Raw genomic sequence first — 15,862 nt, 5'->3', positions numbered from 1 at the left:
GTACTTGCTTGTGAATAAAACTGAGTTCACTGGCTACAGAATGGTTTGAAGGGAGTGTGAAGGAGCTGTCCCGGGTGCATTTTTAATGCTGGTTCTGCTGCAATAAATTATTTTATGGACGAGTGCCAGAGCAGGTCTAGGCAGAGCTTTCAGTGCGTTTGTGGCAAGGCACCAGGCTCCTGCCCTCTGGAATGATTTTCCCTAACCCCAGCGGTGCTTTGTGTTAAGAGGAATCTCCTCGCTGAACGACCATAAACGAAACCTTAAAAAAAGCCCCTCGAGCACCCCCGAACGCCTCCCTGGTGGAGAAGGGCTGCCCGGCAGTTCTAAGCCGTGTGCAGCCGGGGACTGACAGAAATCCCTTTTCCTAGGGCCCGGATGCCCCGGAAGCGCTCCCCGAGCCCGCAGCATCTCCGGGTCGGGCCCGCGGTTCCTCCGCGGCTCCGGGATGGGGACGGCGGCGGGGCTGGTCCTGCTGTGCTGGGGGGTGCTGGGTGAGAGCCCCCAAAACCACCTCCCTGACATCCCCCAGGGCAGGGATCGCTCCCTTCCCGAAAATGGAACTTGGAGCTGAACGCACACGGCGGGCGCCGTCAGCCATTCCTCCGCACCGGGGACATCCCGCAGGTCGCTGCGCCTCGCTCGTGTTTAAAAAAAGATGAAACTTGTACCGAATTTTTCCCTTTTCAGCGCTCGGAGAGGATGCGAGCATGGTGCAGCTGCCCGGAGGCACCTTCCAGATGGGATCGAGCTCCCTGCAGAGGGGCGAGGAGGGGCCCGCCAGGGAGGTGACAGTGAAGCCGTTTGCTCTGGACAAACAGCCGGTGACAAACAGGGACTTCAGGTGAGCCCGCCGTGCCTCGGGCGGCTGTAGGCAGCGGCAGCTGTGGTGCCCGGTGCTCTGGGCTGCTTCCTGCTGTCTGAAAGCCAATGCTTGGGTGCTCATTGGAAAAAAAAAACGTGTCTGTCAATAGGAAATCACCCCCACAGCTGCAAGCTGAACCATCTTGGCAGTGTAGCTTGCAAACATACTTTTATTTCCTTTTTTTGTCCTTTTCATCCTCTTTCTTTCCTCATTTTTTCTTTTTCTTCTCTTCCTCCTCCTTTATTTCTCCTTCTCTCTTCTTCCTCTCTCTTTTTCTCCTCCCCCTTTCCCTTTCCTCTTGCTTTGTTTTCCCTCTCTTCCACATTTTTTCCTTCCTTCTTCTCCTCTTCTACTAACAGCAACCACAGGTTTTATTGGCTTTTAAGGGTTTTTTTTTTCTCTCTCTGCAATTATGGAAACCTGAATGCAGGCTGCACAGGTAACATAAAACCTGTGCAAAGATGCACACTGGACTGTTTTATGTGTTAAATCTAAATCAAACTATCTGGAGCTGGGGGGTGTCTGTAAGTTTTGTACCTTTTGCCTTGCTCTGAACTCATTGCACAAGAAGCTTTGTGATGCAGAGCTTGAAGAACTCTTACCCAGAGCATGTTGTATTTATGCCAGGGAGTTTGTTAGAGAAAAGAAATACAAAACAGAAGCAGAAGCATTTGGCTGGAGCTTTGTCTTTGAGGATTTCGTATCTGAAGAGCTGAAAAAAAAAGTCACCCAAAAACTGGAGGTAAATCTGAATCCTATGATGAGTTTGGTGTTGCTTTTCCACTGAGGAGCAGCTGCCTCTTTGCAGAGGCTGGCTGTTCTCTGAGGTTTTTCTTTAGTCTGGGGTTGTTTTGGCTTTGAACCTCAGCAGGATTGAGCTGGGGTTGATTCATGTGCTCCTCTGTTTCGTTGCTCTGTGAGCTGTCAGTCTGGACTCCAGGGAGCTGGGAGGAAGTAAAATGTGTTTCAAAGTACTTCAGTAATCCTGCTTTAAAATAGAAAAATTGAACAGCATGACCCTCTTGATCTGTTTTCACTTTTTAAAAGCAGATGCCTCTGCTCTGTGGGAAAGCAGCATCCAAATGTGTGTGATAACCCAGCTGAAACTGCAGCCTTTCCCAGACTAACACACCCTGCTGTGGGATGGTGTCACCAGTCCAGGTGTCACCAGTCCACCTTCAATCTGGTGTCATTTCTTTCCCCAGTCAGCCCCATGGTGGCTGCCTATCGAGAAGGCATTTTGGAGACAGGTGAGTAAAATCCTGGTGTAGTAAAATCCTGGTGTGGTGACTCCTCCCCATGCTGAGAGCTCGTGTGTGTTGTGTGTGCTGAACCTTACTGACCAAAAATAGGTGAAAAAACACTTTCCATCCTTTTATTTCTTCCACCCCTTATTCCCTTTGTATAGAAAATTGTATAAAATTAATTCAAATCTGTTTAAATCCCTCCCAGCCCTCAGGCCCTGGCTCCAGCATCAAGGACAGGCTGGATTACCCAGTGCTGCACGTGAGCTGGAATGATGCTCAGGCCTTCTGTGCCTGGAAAGGGAAGCGGCTCCCGTCGGAGGAGGAGTGGGAATTTGCTGCCAGGGGAGGACTGGAGCGTACGTAGCACAAGCTCTGAGCTTTTCCCAAACCAGGCATGGAGTGGTGTTAGCTCCACCAGATCCAAACCTCCCTCCAGGGATGTTTTCAGATGTTAATCTGGGGGGGCTTTGAACCACCTCTTTTGGCCTGGGAGTGTAATAATATTAATAATTAATAAAATAAATTAATAAAACCTTAGTATCCCAAGCTGAGCAGAAAAGGACAGTCTTAAAAGCCTGGCTGGAGTGACCCAGGACTAACAGTTGTCTTTTCCTCCCTGGCAGAAAGGATGTATCCTTGGGGAAACAAGTTCCAGCCAAACCGTACAAACCTGTGGCAGGTAAGATCCTAAAAATCATCCCATCTGTGCTGGGCTCTCCTCACGGTGGGGTTTCACTCAGCTACTAAATGAGGGTGTCTTGGGAAGCACTGTGGGAACTGAAACTGATCTCCTGGGGGGTTGTAAAAACACCCTCAGAGGGAACAGGCTCAGCCCAACTTCCCTGGGAAACCAGGATTCTCCTGCTTCTAAAAATTCATGGATAAATTTGTTTGAAGAGGGAACCTGGGACAACTTCAGGTGGTTGATCTCTCTTGACCAGCATGAACTGACACCAGAGAGTTATTTGCCTACTTGAAGTGTGTGCACAGCCCTGTGAGGAGCAGGATTTGGAGTTGTTTCTGGGGTGGCTCTTTACTGGGAGTGATCTCTGTTCCCCCAGGGTGACTTCCCTCAGGGGGACACGGCTGAGGATGGCTACCACGGCGTCTCCCCAGTGACAGCCTTCCCTGCCCAGAACAGCTACGGTACAGAGCACCCTCACCCTGCTTTGGGGATGGCATCTGCTTCCTAAATTATTGTTAATTATCAAATCCTGGAGCAGGCAAGAGTTCCAGATGTGTGGGATCTGGAGTAAAGTGAGCCCAGGAAAAGCATGGATGGTTGGTGCTGGAGTTGGCTGAGGTGCACCTGCTGCACTTCAGGCACCAAACCCCCTCCCTTTAAACTGGGGGACTTTGAAACTCAGTGGGATTAACAGAATTGCAAAGATATTGTTTGGCTGCCATGTTCTCATGCACATGGAAAATGAGGACACACTGAAGTTTGAAATACAGTGAGGAATTTCTTCAGCCTCACCGTTGACCCACACTCTTGAATGATGCTTTGAATGTTGTTCCCCCTCCCATACACCGAATGTTCAGCTCTTGTACACCTGCTCTCCTAATTCTGGCACAAAACCATCTCAGGGCTCTATGACCTGCTGGGAAACACCTGGGAATGGACAGCATCGCAATTCCTGGCCCCAGGAAGGGCACCCAGGGCTCAGAACATGCAGGTGCTGAGAGGGGCTTCTTGGATTGACACTGCAGATGGCTCTGCAAACCACAGAGCTCTTGTCACTACCAGGTAGGTCTGGCCAAAGCCCAGCTGCTGCTGAACAAGGGTTTTCTCTGGGCTGGTTTTATTTTAAAAACATTTGTTTGATCCTACACCATTTTTTTTTTGAGAAGCAGTTGGCAGAGCACACTACAAATATGGCTAAAAACACCCCTGCTATAAATCCATTCCTAAATGCTTCTCAAATAATGTTTTCCAGTAGGTATTAATAATTAAATGCTTTTCTCTGAGTTATTCAGGGAGAGTGGAAGATGTTTCTAGGCTGTTCTAGCAGGTCACGTTTGGGTTGTAAGCAACACATTTTGTTGCAAGCAACAAAACGCATTTTGTGTTTTAACAAATTAAGGATATGTGTTAATTAGGAAGGATCCCTAATTTTGGGTCTCTTTTTTTCCCTGTGAGGATGGGGAACACACCAGACTCTGCCTCTGACAACCTCAGCTTCCGCTGTGCTGCCGACATCCCGCCCGTCCCAGCCTGGAAAAGCCAGAGCAAACCTGAGCTCTGAGGGCTCACTGGGAACACCTGAGACATTTTCTCCTGTGGAGATGAACGGTAGCCCCCAGCTGTCACTTCAATTAAACCCCAATTGTTTTTCAAATTAAAAATAATTTCAACCTTTTCAGTGCTGGGATGTCTGGGTGGGAGCAGCGATTGGGATGGCAGGAAGGGGGGATTTGTCTTTAGGGTCCTTTTGGTGTGGGAGATTCTCCAGCTCTCCTGTTGTCCATGTAGAGCAGAGGGCTGCATGTGTGGGACTGGGCCAGAGCTGCTCTGACCTGCAGCCCCAGCGAGGGGACACCCACAGCCCCCTGTGACCATCAGTGTGGGGCTGCCAGGGGAAAACGGATAGGGGCACATCCCTGCAAGGGGGAGTCATAATCAGTCCCCATTCCCTTGGGAAGTCCCAGCTTTGGAGCAGTGCTGAGCCTTCCCAGGTGCCAAACAAGGCACCTTCATTGGCATTTGAGCAGTGACAAAATTACGTGTGACAGATGGCACAAACCAATGCCCCACCTCTCCCAGGAGTTACAACCAGCACAAACTCTCTGTGCAGGAGCTCTGCACCAAACCTGAGGGGACCAGGAGCCTTGACCACAAGGGTGGGCTAGAACACTGCTCAGCGATCCCTCATCCAGCTTTAACTGTCCCAAAAGGGGCACTGCAGGTGCCTGAGGGCTGAGCCTTCCCCACGGGGAGCTGCAGCTGGTTCTGCCTCCATTAAAAGGAGGCTTCTCCAAACCCATTCTTCCAGTGCTACACACCCCAGGAGCAAATTATTTCCTGGGTTTGTATTTGCACCAGTCCTGAGCCAAATGAAAGAAAGTTTAAAAACCCCCGGGAATCACCATTTTGTTTTTCCAAGATTTTACTCGCCTACTGTGAGCCAAACCAGGGGCTGGGGCAGTGATCAGAACAGCCCCTCCTCGGCCGCCAGGGTGAGCAGGATGGCCTTGCAGGTGTTCTCAAAGAGGGCAGCTCTGTTCTGGGCCTCGCCCTTCTTCACCCAGTGGCGGTAGGTGCGGAAGGCACAGGCGTCGATGAGCTTGCGGACGGGCTTGAGGGCGTAGGGGTCCCTGACCACCAGCTCCCTGGTCACCGACTTCACCAGCCGGTACTGGTAGTAAATCCTCACCGAGGCCAGCACGGTCAGGCAGATCACCTGGGGCACAGGGAACAGCCTGGCATTCAGGGGAACCCCCACAACAGCTTGGCATGCAGGGGAATCCTCCCACAACAGCCTGGCATGCAGGCGAGTTCTCCCATAATGGGGTGGTCCCAGGGCATCCCCCCCACGTGGGGGAGTCAGGAGGGAGTTCAGTGCCTGGCACAGTTTATGTCCTGTGGGGCTGGCAAAAGGCAGGGATTCATGCCAGGGAATCACAGAATCACAGCATGATTTGAGTTTAAAGGGAACTTAAAATCCATTTTTCTCACCCCCTGCCATCTTTCCCTATCCCAGGTTGCTTCAAGTCCAAGCCTGGCCTTGGACACCTCCAGGGATGGAGCAGCCACAGCTTCTCTGGGCAACCCATGCCAGGCCCTTCCCATCCTCACAGCTAAGAATTTCTTCCCACTATCCTATCTATCCCTGCTCTCTGGCAGTGGGAAGCTGCTCCCCCTTACCCTGTCACTCCACCCTTTGCCCAAAGTCCCTCTCCAGGTCTCTTGGAGCCTCTTTAGGCAATGGAGGGGGCCCTAAGGTCTCCCTGGAGTCTTCTCCAGGCTGAACTCTCCAGACTCTTTCAATGTTTTTGGGTTTTGTTTTGTTTTGGTTTTTTTTTTGAGGTGAGAGGCAGCTTCTCCCTTCTCCCTTAACTCCCTCCCTTGAAGGAGTGCCTGCTCTGCACCCAGGCTGCTGCATCTTCCCAAAACCCAGCCCCATCAGCCTTACCCAGCCCCCAGCTGGAAAACCCATCCCACTGCTGCCTCCCGGAGCTCCCAGCCTCATCCCCACCTTGAATTTGCGGAAGGGGCTGAAGTGCCGGACCTCCTCCACGTCGTACTGCTGGAAGAAGGGGTGTGCCAGCGCCTCGCCCGCCGTGTACCGCTGCCGCGGGTCCACCACCAGGAACCGCGAGATCTGCACAGGCCACCCGCTCAGTTTGGGGTATCCCAGGGGTCTGCCACACCCCGTCCACTCCAAGCTCTCCCAACCCAAGCACCCACCAGGTCCTTGACGGTGTCGGAGCGATCGTCCCACTCCGGGGAGCCGAACTGGTAATCGCCGTTCATGATCATGCGCAGCATCAGCATCTGCTTGCGGTGCCAGAAGGGCGGCGAGCCGGCCAGCAGGGTGTACATGATCACCCCGGTGCTCCACCTGTGGGCAGCCCACACGGAGCCTCCAGCACCCATGCGCCACCCCCGGGGCACCCAGTTGGGTCTGCACCCCAGGGTTGGCCCAACCTGCCTTTACCTCCCTGGAAAAGCAGCGGGGATTGCACTGCGTGTGCCTGGGGAGGGGGGCTGAACTCGTTTTGAGCCGAGCTGATGGGGAGCTGCTCCCTGGATGCTGCAGGAAAATGCCTTGAGATGGAGTATTTGACCCGTGCAGAGTGTATTAGGGAAGGGAATGGGGCTCGGTGATGCCATCCAGGCTGGATGCCCTCGGGCACAGCTCAGGCTGTGCAGTGCCAGGTGTCCTGGCTCAAACTGGAAAGGGGATGAAATGGCCTGGTGTGTGTCACAACTCTGACATCTGCAGCCTGAAGCCAACAGAGTTGGTGGCAAAGTCCCTGCAGAGCTCTAGTGGGCTGCCCTGAGATGGCTGCTCTCTCAGGGGCTGCACAAGGTGAACTTGAAACCCCCAGATCTTGGAGCTGAGCCTGTGTTGACTTCCACGAACGGTAAGTGTTGCTATCCCTCCCACAATGGAGCAAAGTGGGGAGATGGGCTTGTCCCCAGGCTGCTTCTCCTCCTGCCCTGCACCAGAGCCCCCTGGTGACCCAGACAGCCCCTCACAGCCACCAAGATTAGCTTTTGGTGCATAGTTTCCTTCTTTCCAAACACTCACACGGGTCCCCAGTCAGCACAATCCTGGCCATGCCTCAAACCCTGTGTGTGGGTGTTTAGGGAACAGCTTCTCACTCACATATCCACCTCCTTCCCATAGCCTTGGTGCTCATCATCCATGGAGCACTGCAGGATCTCGGGGGCCAGGTAGCCAGGAGTGCCACAGATCTCTGTGGGGACAGGGACACAGGGCAGAGCATCAACCCAGGTGCCATTCCCAGCTGTCCCCAGGCAGCCCGTGGTGGGATCTTTGCAGGAATGGTGCTCACAGGGAGGGATTGCAACCTGTGTGCATCTCACTGGTGACTTTTTTGGTGTACTATTGTGGCTAAAAAGTGAGCAAATAAAATTTTATGGATGCTTGTAGGAGGGGATGCCTGTTGTTGGATATGTAGCTCTTTGTAGGTAGGAGTTGTGGGAAATAATGCTGGACGTAAGTGGATAAGATAATGGGGGTCAACTGGAGGAAAAAAGAAGTGGAACGGATCAGGATGGTTTTCCTAAAGAGCAGAAACATTTTCATGGCAAGGAGAGAGAGGTGCAGGCAGAACTTGTATGTAAGGACAGCAAAAGCAGCCAAACAGCACCAGTGTGCACCCCCAGGTGAGACTGGTGACAAGGAGAGAGTGGGGCTGACAAAACTCACCAGCCCAGCATCCCCCACCTTGCCAGCTCCCTACCTTTGAGCTTCTCATTCTCATTCAGCTGGCAGGAGAAGCCAAAATCTGTCAGCTTGATGTTCATGTCATCATCCAGCAGGATGTTCTCTGGCTTCAGGTCTCGGTGGACGATGTTGATGGAGTGCAGGTACTGGATCACTTCCAGCAGCGCTCGCATGATCTTCCTGGGGATGGGGACAGCTCATTCCCCATCCCAAACATCCACTGGCACCACCATCCCAGGGATGGGGACAGGGACAGTGCACGGGGACACAGCCCAGGGTGCCATGCTGGCTGCAAGGTCTCCCTTCAAACCCACGCTCTGCTCTCACAAGGTGATTTTCCCCCTCTGCACCTGGTCTTACCTGGTTTCTTTCTCGCTCAAGGTGACTTTCTCAGTGAGGTAGTCAAAGAGCTCCCCTCTCTTCATCCTGCACAAGAGAGGGGAAACAGTCAGGCAGAGGCTGAGCTTCAACAGCAAACCAGCCCTGAGTCTCTGGTGAGGATCAATCAGCCCAAAATATCTTCCATAAAAAGGGGTAAAAATGCCTGTATATATTTCAGTAAAATATCAGGCAGAAGGAGAAGAAGCTGTGCCTGGAAAGGGCAGGTTTTGGATGAAAACAGAATTGTTAAGGTTGCAAAAGATCTTTTAAGATCACCAAGTCCAACCATCAAAGGTGGGGCAGGGATGGGGCTCTCCCGGTGCCATCCCACCTCTGACATCCACTGCACTGTCCTGGCATTGGGAACTGTGGCTTTGCAGACACCATGGTCCCATTGAACATATAAATAACCCTCAGGGATGCATGACAGCTCCCACCAAAGGTTACAGGGAAACCCGAGCAGCACTGAGCCGCTGACAGAGGGGAAACAGTGCTGGCAGCAGGGCTGCAATGAGCTTGCAGTAATTGGGGCTTGTTTCTACCTTATGGGCTGCTTGTCCCTCCACTTTGCCATTTTTGGGCCATAAAAAGCTGGGACCAATCTGCAGAGGGGGAGTGGGCCCAGGGTGCTGAGCCAGCTGGTACTTACAGGTCAAACACCAAGAAGAAGAAGGTGCTGGATTCATAGCTGTCCTTCAGCTGGACTGCAATAAAGCACAGGGGCTGTGAGCACAGCGTTCCCATCCAGCAACGGACTAAAAATCTGATTAAACTTCTAATTGAGTTAATGAGGAGCTAATCTTCACAAGTGTTGTGGTTGGGAGACAGTATGGGGGGCACTGCTGGGGTGTGTGTAGAGGGAGAGCAAACAATGCTCTGAGCAGGTGCCTGGCATCATCCAGGGCTTTCACCCCAAAAACCCTTCCTGGGGACACCCCGAGGAACAAACAGGGCAGAAATTCCCCTTGCCTGGATGCTCTAGGCCTGACTTACTGACGTTGGGGTGGCCCGAGACCTTGCGGAGGATGTCGATCTCCTTGGTGGTGGCTTCCCGCAGCTCCTGCACCTCCTTGGGGGAGATGTTCCCTGCCGTGATGTCGATGATCTTCACGGCGTATTCCTGCCTCGTGGTTTTGTGGATGCACCTCCGGACCACGCTGCTCACCCCCCTGCCAGGGAAAACAGGGAGAAAAGGGGGGTTGCATCCCTGCCTGCCCAGCCACCGGCACCTGGGCTGGCTGGGATTTTCATGCACCAGCAGGTCTCGCTCTGTCACCCTGTCTCGGTGGGACAGAAGGTTTTGAGCTGATGGAAAGTGCTGTTCCATGCTATTTTTAGCCCCATGCTGCTGTGGGCCCTGTTTGTATCAGATTCCCAGGGAACACTGTTCCTATCTGGTACTGGAGGACGTGAAACCAAAACAAGCCGCTTGCCAAAAATAAAGCTTTACCTGCCCAAAATCTCCTTCGGCTCATATTTTTCATAAAACTCCTTGGATGAGTTCCAGTCTGGTAGATCTTCTTCCCTGGTCATCTCTGGCTCCTGTCAGGCAGCACTCTGGGTTTGTCTGAGGGCAGAAAGGGGCTGCAAGGAGAAAAGAGCAAGGTTGGGCACTCACTGTCCCCAGAGCTGGGATCATCAGTCCCTTATGGAAAACAAAAAAACATTGAGGAAGAAGAAAGAGAAGGAAGATCCTGGACCAGTCAAAGGAGGTATTTTGCTGCTTGGAAAAGCCAAACTTTGCCCTTGGGATGCTGTGGAGATCCCACAGGGAAGAGAAACCCCACTGGATTCCCTCACAGCCTGCCTGTCCCCAGGGGCAGAACCAGCCTGGCTGGGGCCAAGGCTTTGGGAAATGCTGCACACCCCAAAACCTCATCCCTTCCCTGTGCCCAGCCCACACAGCAGCCTTCAGAAACACTACCCCACACCAACACCACCCCAAGTGGGAGCTGGCATCTGCCCCTATTGTTTCTATCTTTCTTTTCCTTATTATTTTTAAGATGACACGGTTGTCTTTGGCTGAGAATAAGGAGGCAAAATAACATTTAAAGGGAAGAGAAAGAGGACTGAGGAGGAAAAAGAAGTAGTGAGGGTCAGTGAAGCAGCGAGAGGGGTTGGGTGAGACAGGGCTGCAGGTGGGGACAGGGGGACTGGGGACAGTGGGAGCTGAGCCAGCGTGAGGACAGCAGCTGAAAGAGCTCCCTCAGCCACTCCTGTGCAGCTGCCAGCAGCCTCCACAACTCCTGAAAGGCTCTTGTCCCATTTCTTTTTCCTATTTCAGCTTGGAGGGGTTCTTAAGCAGCTTGTTTCTGTGCCCATACACGGAGTCCGAGCAATTAGGATGGAAAGCAGTTCTTACAAGCCCGGGCAGCAAATCTGTCCCTTTGGGATGACAATTTGTTGCTGGAGAGGGGACAGAGGTGGGCAGGAGATCCCTAGTTCTGTGAGCTTTCCTCTCAATAACTCTGCCAGGGCACTGGCAGCTCTAAGTCCATGTAAATCTCATTAGCAACGTGCATTTGTCCTGACCTGGTTTTAAGGACCAAAGTGGTGTTTTGGGCGTCTGGCTGTTGCTGCCAGGGATGTCTCACACAGGCTGGAGCATTTCTAAACAGCCATGAGTTTAACTTAAAAAAATTTAACTGTTGGAAGTACTGCGAGTAGCACCAAACCAAGCTGAAATCACGAAGGAGAGGCAGGACCAGGAAGCAGGATAAATAAAATATCTCCGAGGTGAAGGGGGGTGGGGAGGGGGTAACCAAACACTGATTATTTTTGAAAATCCAGGTCCTGGGCGTTGCTTTTGTGGGGAAGAGCTGGAGGCTGGGGAGCATCCATGGACACTGCGGGGAGAAGCCTGGAATCTGCGTGCTGCCTTCTCCTGGGAGGGAAGAACCCGGGAGTTTGTTTAAAACATCCAGGAATTATGTAAGCAGGCGGAGCAGGGCTCTAACGGGAGACCCTGGGTTCATGAGCAGAGTGCAAGGGGGGTCGTGAGGGGATTTTGTGGCCGGACGAACAGCGAGGGTGAGGCGGAGGAACACAGAGGGGAGATCTCTGAGGAGGACAAAGATACATCAAACGTACATTAGCATAAACCCTCAAAACTCAAGGTAAATCAATCAAACAAACAAGCTTTTAGGCCAGCAGGGAATGCGGTCCCTCTCCCTCAGCCCCGACCCGGAGACAAAGAACGCTGAGCACGGGAGTTTTCCGGGCCAGGACCCCCCCCCTCCCTCACACACACACACACCCTCCCCTCAGCGCCGCCGGCTCCTCACCTCGCTGAGGGCAGCGCCGGGCTGGGCCCGGGCCTGGCGCCGGGAGCCGCCGAGAGCTCAGGGCCGGCCACCGCCACCGCCGCCCGGCCCCGGAGAAAGCGCAGCGCGAGTTGGCAGCGGCGGGCGGCGGGCGGGCATGGCCGGGCAAGGGGCAAAGGGGGGGCCGGGGGCCGCCCCGGAGCTGCGGCACTTCCCCGGTTTAACCCTTCCGCCGCCGAGCCCCGGCGCGGCTCCGGCTCCTCCTCCCCGGGGGTGTTGCTGTGAGGCCGCCGGGAGCTGGGGCTGTCCCCCGGACAGCGGGCAAGGAGCTGTAAAGAGCAGCCGGTCCCAGCGCTGCCGCCCTGACCCTGAGCCGCTCAATCGTCACCCGGCGCCAGGGCCGGGCGCCTCCCGGACACCTCCAGGGATGGTGACTCCACAGCTTCTCTGGGAAACTGTTCCGCTGTCTGACCACCCCAACAGGGATTTTTTTTATCTTTTTTTTTCTAATGTCTAAGAAAATTTCCCCTCTATCAGCTTAAGGCCATTTCCTGTTATCACAGATTGGCCCAAAACACGGGCTGGTTTTTTTTCAGTTTCATCAGGACACCCCAGAAACGGGATCTCTGCTCAGATGTGAAGCTGCTCCTGTCACCAGGATAGGCAGTTCTGTCTTCATCACGTCTGTGAGCCGACTCCTGTCCTTTTTGACTACTGATTTAGTATTTTATTTTTTACTTCCAGGAACTGCAGGTGAGAGGTGAAATGCTTTAGGCAGAATGTCCAAGAGCGTAACAGCACCTCAGGGGATTTTTAACAGAAATTGCCCCTTTTCAAAGAAGAGTGATTCCCCACACTGCCTGGTAGAAACACAGCTCATCCACGCTTTTCCAGGTGTTTATCAGCCCCAATGTGGCTGCTCCCTCCGATGGAAAAAAGGAGGATTTGCACTTTGCATCAATAAATCCTTTTAAAACAATTATTTTCATGTAGCACAAGTGGCTTTGTCACTTGCCTGATCCAGGCAGGAGGGAAAGGCCACAGGACCATCCTCCTCTTATGATTCAGCCCTACCACAGGATGAAAGAAACACCTGCAGAAGACCCTGACAAAATCAATTCTCACCTCCTCACCCTTCAACTCCAGCACCCAAAGTCAACTGAAGCAAGGAACTTCTAGAGAGAAAAGTTTATTTAAAGACCACATTACATACATTCAACACAACAATCAACAAAACCAGTTAAACCCATGTTAGCTCATTCTGCTTTATTATTCACTCTTCCATTTTGTGCTAAATTAAATTGCAGCTGTGAAGTTGGATCACATCAGAGGCAGCTATGGCAGGAGTCAAGCCACAGGGATGAGAGTGTGAATATATGGACTAACAAGATACCAAACAGCTTTAAACTTTATTACTGAAGCCTTTTTTGTTTTCATTCATAGGTCAGTTCTTGCAAGATGATCTTCAGCAGCCTCCTTGTGCAGGCTTAGGCCAAACCTGAAAGGGAAGGAGTTATGTCAGTGAGTTTTGGATCTCTGAATGGAAGGTGTTTTCCTTGCCCTAAGACAGATTTCTAAGGGTGCTCCCCCTTCCCTCATGCATTTGCTGGCATATGCTAAACTGCAGATACCAGCACTGATGCACAGCTGCCTCCTTCCTCCCAGGAGAGGATGGTTTTGCTGTCCTTAGAGCTCTGCTAATGCCCCAAATGTGCTGCTGCCACTTTTCCAGTCATCTTCAATCCATGCACCTGCACAAAGCATCAGGAATTCACCCTCTCTCCACTCCAGCTGCACATACAGGACCCAAGCTCGAAGCCCAACAGAACAGCAGCTGCTTTACCTGATTTCAGAGCACCTTCATCACTCCACCAGCCGCATCAAACCCCCAGGACATCATTCCCATGATCATTTTATTGTGATTATTCCATTTAATAGCTGCCTGTCAGCACTGTGTACTTACCATTGGACACCCTGCACTGTTTGAGCACCTCACTGAAGCCCTCACACAGCTTGAGGTCAGTCTGGTTCTGGGCACACTCCAGGAATTGTTTCATCTCATAGTGGCAAGGACCATACTGCTGCTGCTGCTGGGCAGCCTGGGGCTCCTGAAACACCAAATGGCTCCATAAGGACTCTTCCAACAACACCAAACCACCTCCACACTGCTTGCTAGGGGTTCTTCCCTGCATTTCAGTCGAAAGTCTTCATTTTTTTAATGGAAAACAAGTAAAGGGTTGAAGTACAAAACCATTTTTCCAGCAGTGGAATGCACCATTCAGAGAAGTTTTTTAAATTGCAAACACTTGAGTGATTTTGATACATTCAGGTAACTCTGGGTGGTACCTGAGCAAAACAGACCTGGAACATGGAAGTCCTGCCTGAATCAGAGGAATAAGACAGTAGAAAGTAACACCAACACCTTGCCACACGTCACTCCTGCATCCGTCTGAACTCTTTTTAAGATGGCTCATGGTGAGTTACCTTGGGGATTCAGTCTGTAGCTACAGACTATATGTGGTTTTATATAAATACAGTCTATAGACTATTTTATAAAGACTCTAAGTACCCCAGCTGTGACTCATGTGGTGTTTAAGGCTCCAGCATCTCCCTCAGCCCACGTGGAGCTGCCATAGCCAGTGTCCAGCTGTACTTCCCCTCACCTGGTAAGTGATATCAGGCCTGGCAGCCTCGGAGCTGCCTCCTCCACTAAATCCTCCGGTGATGGCATGGCCGATGGTGTGTCCCACGGCCGAGCCCACAGCCACCCCGGCAGCAGTTGTGGCCATCTGGGCCATCAGCCCTGGCTGCTTCGGTGCCGGGGTCGCCACGGCAGAAGGCGGAGCTGCTGCGGGGACAGAGGCCCGAGGAGCCGGTGAGGGAGACGCGGCTCTCATCGGGGGTGCCCGGCTGCAGGGACACAAAGAGAAACATCACTTCATCATCATCATCATCATCCCAAAGCGGGCCGGGCACGTGGCTGCAGGGCCAGGAAGGCACCGTTCCTCCTGCGAGGCACACAATGTCCCGAGCTGGAAAGGACACACAGGAACCGCCGAGTGCGACTCGTGGCGCTGCACAGGAGGCGCCAAGATCACGCTGGGATTTCACACACCCCTGTTGCAGGCTGAAGCAATGAACTCGGTGTTCTGGTAAGCGTCTTATGCAAGACACAATCAGGATTACAGGCTTCTTTCTGCCTGGTTATTCCCCAGCTCACATAGGGCTGTGGTGTTCTGGGGAAAAACACAGTATGACCAATAAGCGGTTGATCACCACGGTGTCGGTAGGCCCTGCAGCAGAGCAGACCCATTTCCATCCCCCAAAGCGCCCAAGCCCTCTCCGCTAACCCAGAGCCAGCCCAGCTGAAACCAGCCAGGCGCTGCCACCACCCCGGTGCGTCACCCGCCCTCACAATGGCGGCCGGACCACTGCGGCCTGCGCGGGGGAGAGAGGAGAAGGAGAGGGGGTCCTGGCTGCCCTCACCTGGCGGGGGGCGCCACACGAGACGTGCGGCTACGGTTTCCCCTGGGCATGGCGGCGGGGAGCAGAACGGAGCGGCACGGAGGGAAGGGAAGCGCAGGAAGGCCCGAACGGCACGGCCCGGCCTGACACCCGCCCGCCGCCTCTGAAGGTCACCGGCTGTACGTCACTTCCGGTACGCCGCGCGAGCGGGGCGGGGCTGATTCTGAGACCACGCCCCCTCCGCCCGCCTGAGGCGCCGCGCGGGAGCGGCCGCGATGGCGGAGGGGGCGGTGAGCGAGGGGGCTGAATAAACAACTAAACTGCGTTTAAACCCGTGCTTGGGGGAGCGTCGGTCACCGTAAAGGTTTAAATAGTGTTAAACCTGCGTCTGCGGCACCTTCAGCCGGAATAAGCGCCTAAGTTGTGATAAGTATGCCCGTGCGGGGTCCTCGGTCACAATGAACATCTAAATCGCCGTAAACCCGCCTTTGTAGGGTCCTCAGACGCAACGAACACCTAAATAGTGATAAATACACTTGTAGGATCCTCAGCCATAACGAGTACCTAAATCGCGGTATATCCCCTCTTACAGGATCCTCAGCCACAATAAACACCTAAATCGCCATAAATCCACTCTTGTGGGATCCTCAGCCACAATGAACACTAAATAGCGATAAACCTGCCTCTGTGTGGGACCTTCGGTCACAATAAACACCTAAACCA

General features: G+C 53.1%; 3 protein-coding genes across 4 annotated transcripts; 1 reads left to right on the top strand and 2 right to left on the bottom strand.

Moving 5' to 3' along the window:
- The first annotated feature begins 448 nt into the window (after nucleotides 1-448).
- SUMF2 (sulfatase modifying factor 2) lies at nucleotides 449-4,416 on the top strand. The gene is made up of 9 exons (XM_062506841.1): nucleotides 449-497; nucleotides 682-844; nucleotides 1,493-1,607; nucleotides 2,071-2,115; nucleotides 2,318-2,468; nucleotides 2,736-2,791; nucleotides 3,174-3,258; nucleotides 3,700-3,859; nucleotides 4,253-4,416. The coding sequence occupies exons 1-9, from the start codon at nucleotides 449-451 to the stop codon at nucleotides 4,356-4,358; spliced, it is 930 nt and encodes a 309-aa protein (XP_062362825.1). The 3' UTR covers nucleotides 4,359-4,416.
- Nucleotides 4,417-5,212: 796 nt separating this feature from the next.
- Nucleotides 5,213-12,456, bottom strand: PHKG1 (phosphorylase kinase catalytic subunit gamma 1). Its single transcript, XM_062506840.1, has 10 exons — nucleotides 11,696-12,456; nucleotides 9,862-9,995; nucleotides 9,405-9,580; nucleotides 9,061-9,115; nucleotides 8,391-8,456; nucleotides 8,047-8,210; nucleotides 7,446-7,536; nucleotides 6,521-6,674; nucleotides 6,309-6,434; nucleotides 5,213-5,513 (listed from the first exon to the last, which is right to left on the bottom strand). The coding sequence occupies exons 2-10, from the start codon at nucleotides 9,942-9,944 to the stop codon at nucleotides 5,262-5,264; spliced, it is 1,167 nt and encodes a 388-aa protein (XP_062362824.1). The 5' UTR covers nucleotides 9,945-9,995; nucleotides 11,696-12,456; the 3' UTR covers nucleotides 5,213-5,261.
- Nucleotides 12,457-13,180: 724 nt separating this feature from the next.
- Nucleotides 13,181-15,302, bottom strand: CHCHD2 (coiled-coil-helix-coiled-coil-helix domain containing 2). Of its 2 annotated transcripts, none has more exons than XM_062506921.1 (3): nucleotides 15,161-15,200; nucleotides 14,338-14,910; nucleotides 13,181-13,782 (listed from the first exon to the last, which is right to left on the bottom strand). In XM_062506921.1, the coding sequence occupies exons 2-3, from the start codon at nucleotides 14,569-14,571 to the stop codon at nucleotides 13,606-13,608; spliced, it is 411 nt and encodes a 136-aa protein (XP_062362905.1). In that variant the 5' UTR covers nucleotides 14,572-14,910; nucleotides 15,161-15,200; the 3' UTR covers nucleotides 13,181-13,605. The 2 variants fall into 2 exon arrangements, with proteins under 2 accessions (XP_062362905.1, XP_062362904.1); XM_062506920.1 differs by having other exon boundaries at nucleotides 13,182-13,782; nucleotides 14,338-14,584; nucleotides 15,161-15,302.
- Between the last annotated feature and the right edge of the window lie 560 nt (nucleotides 15,303-15,862).

Source organism: Cinclus cinclus, chromosome 22 (assembly GCF_963662255.1).
Source record: "Cinclus cinclus chromosome 22, bCinCin1.1, whole genome shotgun sequence".
Taxonomy (NCBI): Eukaryota; Metazoa; Chordata; class Aves; order Passeriformes; family Cinclidae; genus Cinclus; species Cinclus cinclus.
This window is presented reverse-complemented; position numbering and strand designations above follow the sequence as displayed.

Bases quoted from the DNA above. Each gene is read 5' to 3' on its own strand.
- CHCHD2 (XM_062506920.1), bottom strand. From the start codon at position 15,210: ATGCCCAGGGGAAACCGTAGCCGCACGTCTCGTGTGGCGCCCCCCGCC. The intron at 14,585-15,160 runs GTGAGGGCAGCC...GTGTCCCTGCAG, and splicing joins CGTGTGGCGCCCCCCGCCAG to CCGGGCACCCCCGATGAGAG. The intron at 13,783-14,337 runs GTGAGGGGAAGT...TTGGTGTTTCAG, and splicing joins GGCCTGATATCACTTACCAG to GAGCCCCAGGCTGCCCAGCA.
- SUMF2 (XM_062506841.1), top strand. From the start codon at position 449: ATGGGGACGGCGGCGGGGCTGGTCCTGCTGTGCTGGGGGGTGCTGGGT. The intron at 498-681 runs AGAGCCCCCAAA...ACCGAATTTTTC, and splicing joins GTGCTGGGGGGTGCTGGGTG to CCTTTTCAGCGCTCGGAGAG. The intron at 2,792-3,173 runs GTAAGATCCTAA...CTGTTCCCCCAG, and splicing joins ACCGTACAAACCTGTGGCAG to GGTGACTTCCCTCAGGGGGA.
- PHKG1 (XM_062506840.1), bottom strand. From the start codon at position 9,944: ATGACCAGGGAAGAAGATCTACCAGACTGGAACTCATCCAAGGAGTTT. The intron at 6,675-7,445 runs GTGAGTGAGAAG...GGCTGCCCACAG, and splicing joins TATGGGAAGGAGGTGGATAT to GTGGAGCACCGGGGTGATCA. The intron at 5,514-6,308 runs GTGGGGATGAGG...CCTGTGCCCCAG, and splicing joins GCCCCTTCCGCAAATTCAAG to GTGATCTGCCTGACCGTGCT.